Raw genomic sequence first — 1,622 nt, forward strand, 5'->3', positions numbered from 1 at the left:
GTAACACACACTTTACGTTTCGTTCAATGCCAGTTCCAGTCAATTTCTTCTCTTCTTTTTTATTGACTAAAGGTATAAACGTATGTGTGCATGTATACATACACACACACGTCATACATATGTACGTGTAGAGTTAATACCTACAGGGTTATGTGCCTAACTTTGGTGCATTGTTGTTATCCACGAACGTAAAATCTCCAATACAAATGTGATATTCAGGCAGTTCTGTGCTGGCATGCTAAAACAACACCGACGTCAGTCTAATAACATCTACTGGGTACTATGGAAAACCACATTTTTTATTTATGAGCTTTCCGTCTTTTGGTATCATTATCATTACTGGAACAAGTTCGTGGAACATGAAACATATATATATATATATATATATATACCTGCACATTTTTAGACTGTTGCCATGGCCACAAAAGAATCGCTGCTTCGCACCTTTAAGATTGCGTTGCTATGACAACGAAAGAACCGCAGCTTCAGGAGACACTATGGAACAATCCATAACGTTTCAACTGTCACGGCTCAAAAATTACAGTAAAATAAAAACATACCTATGTTTGGATGATTCAGCTTACGGCAAATTCTCGCCTCCCTCTCAAGTTTTTGGAAGTCTACGAGAAAGAAAACACGAAAATAATTAAATGGGAAATCAAGGTCAAAGACGATGGATAATTTAATTATAGTGATTTGTTACATAAGAATTCGTAAGTATTTATTCACGTTTCGAAATATGACATGACATCGTATATAAACAATGTATGTGGCGTTTCATAAGTTGCCGTACAATATATTTTTTTTTCATAACGCCTCCCAAACAACAACTAAAACAAAAACACCAAAGCATGTTAATTACATGTAGCTTATTCTGTTTGTTTTTCATAAAAAAAAATATTTACACAAAACCAAAACTAAGTTTAATCGATACAAAGGAAACTGTGTTGGACATTTGCTCAGAAAATAATAATAATAACGTACAGGAATATTTATTAAAAAGTTAAAATATAAACTTGCTTTTATTTAATAAATTTTTTCTTAGATGTATCAAATAACAACAACAACAAAAAAAAAAAAGTTCGAAACGAAATTTTCCCAAACTAATGGATGCTGTGTTTTCCCATTGTTACATAAGCCTTCCAACAACTGGGATGTCTACTTTAACTGCTGCCAAGTAAACTTTATTTTTGTATCGGTTCAATAACAAGCTTCAGGCATCCCATTGTGAATCGTACCTTTCTGGTTCCGTGACAGAGTTTCGCACTTAGGCTTTCAATAACAAAACATCAGCAGCAAACTCTTATTTTTGCAAAAGAAGGGCGAATTTTGTTTTTATTTACAGCTCTTTGTAAGCAGCCATTTCTTGTTGAGCGAAAGTTTGCGATAGTAACACAATACTTTAAATTTTGATCACATTTTCTTTTGAAAGAACTGATGTTTACTATAAACCATAATCGTAAACTAATAATTGTAGTTCACCGAAACTCTGTCTATATATTATATACACCTGGAAAAAAGTTAAGCACCTCCGTGTTTTTTTCAAGTGATTCAGATTCGACGTTCTTGTGACTGATTATAAATTACCATTCAATCTAAACGTGTTTATCAAATGAAATTAT

The 1,622-nt window shown here is 32.9% G+C and overlaps 1 protein-coding gene across 5 annotated transcripts in view; it reads right to left on the reverse strand.

Moving 5' to 3' along the window:
- LOC106458142 (calcium/calmodulin-dependent protein kinase type II delta chain-like) overlaps positions 1 to 1,622 on the reverse strand; it is an 87,496-nt gene that overhangs the window by 73,753 nt on the left and 12,121 nt on the right. For all 5 annotated transcript variants that reach the window (XM_022384235.1, XM_022384214.1, XM_013917605.2 and 2 more), the window contains exon 3: positions 561 to 620. In XM_022384235.1, the coding sequence (XP_022239943.1) occupies positions 561 to 620 (60 nt within the window). The remainder of the gene's footprint in view (positions 1 to 560; positions 621 to 1,622) is intronic.

Source organism: Limulus polyphemus, unplaced genomic scaffold (genome assembly GCF_000517525.1).
Source record: "Limulus polyphemus unplaced genomic scaffold, Limulus_polyphemus-2.1.2 Scaffold20, whole genome shotgun sequence".
NCBI classification, from domain to species: domain Eukaryota; kingdom Metazoa; phylum Arthropoda; class Merostomata; order Xiphosura; family Limulidae; genus Limulus; species Limulus polyphemus.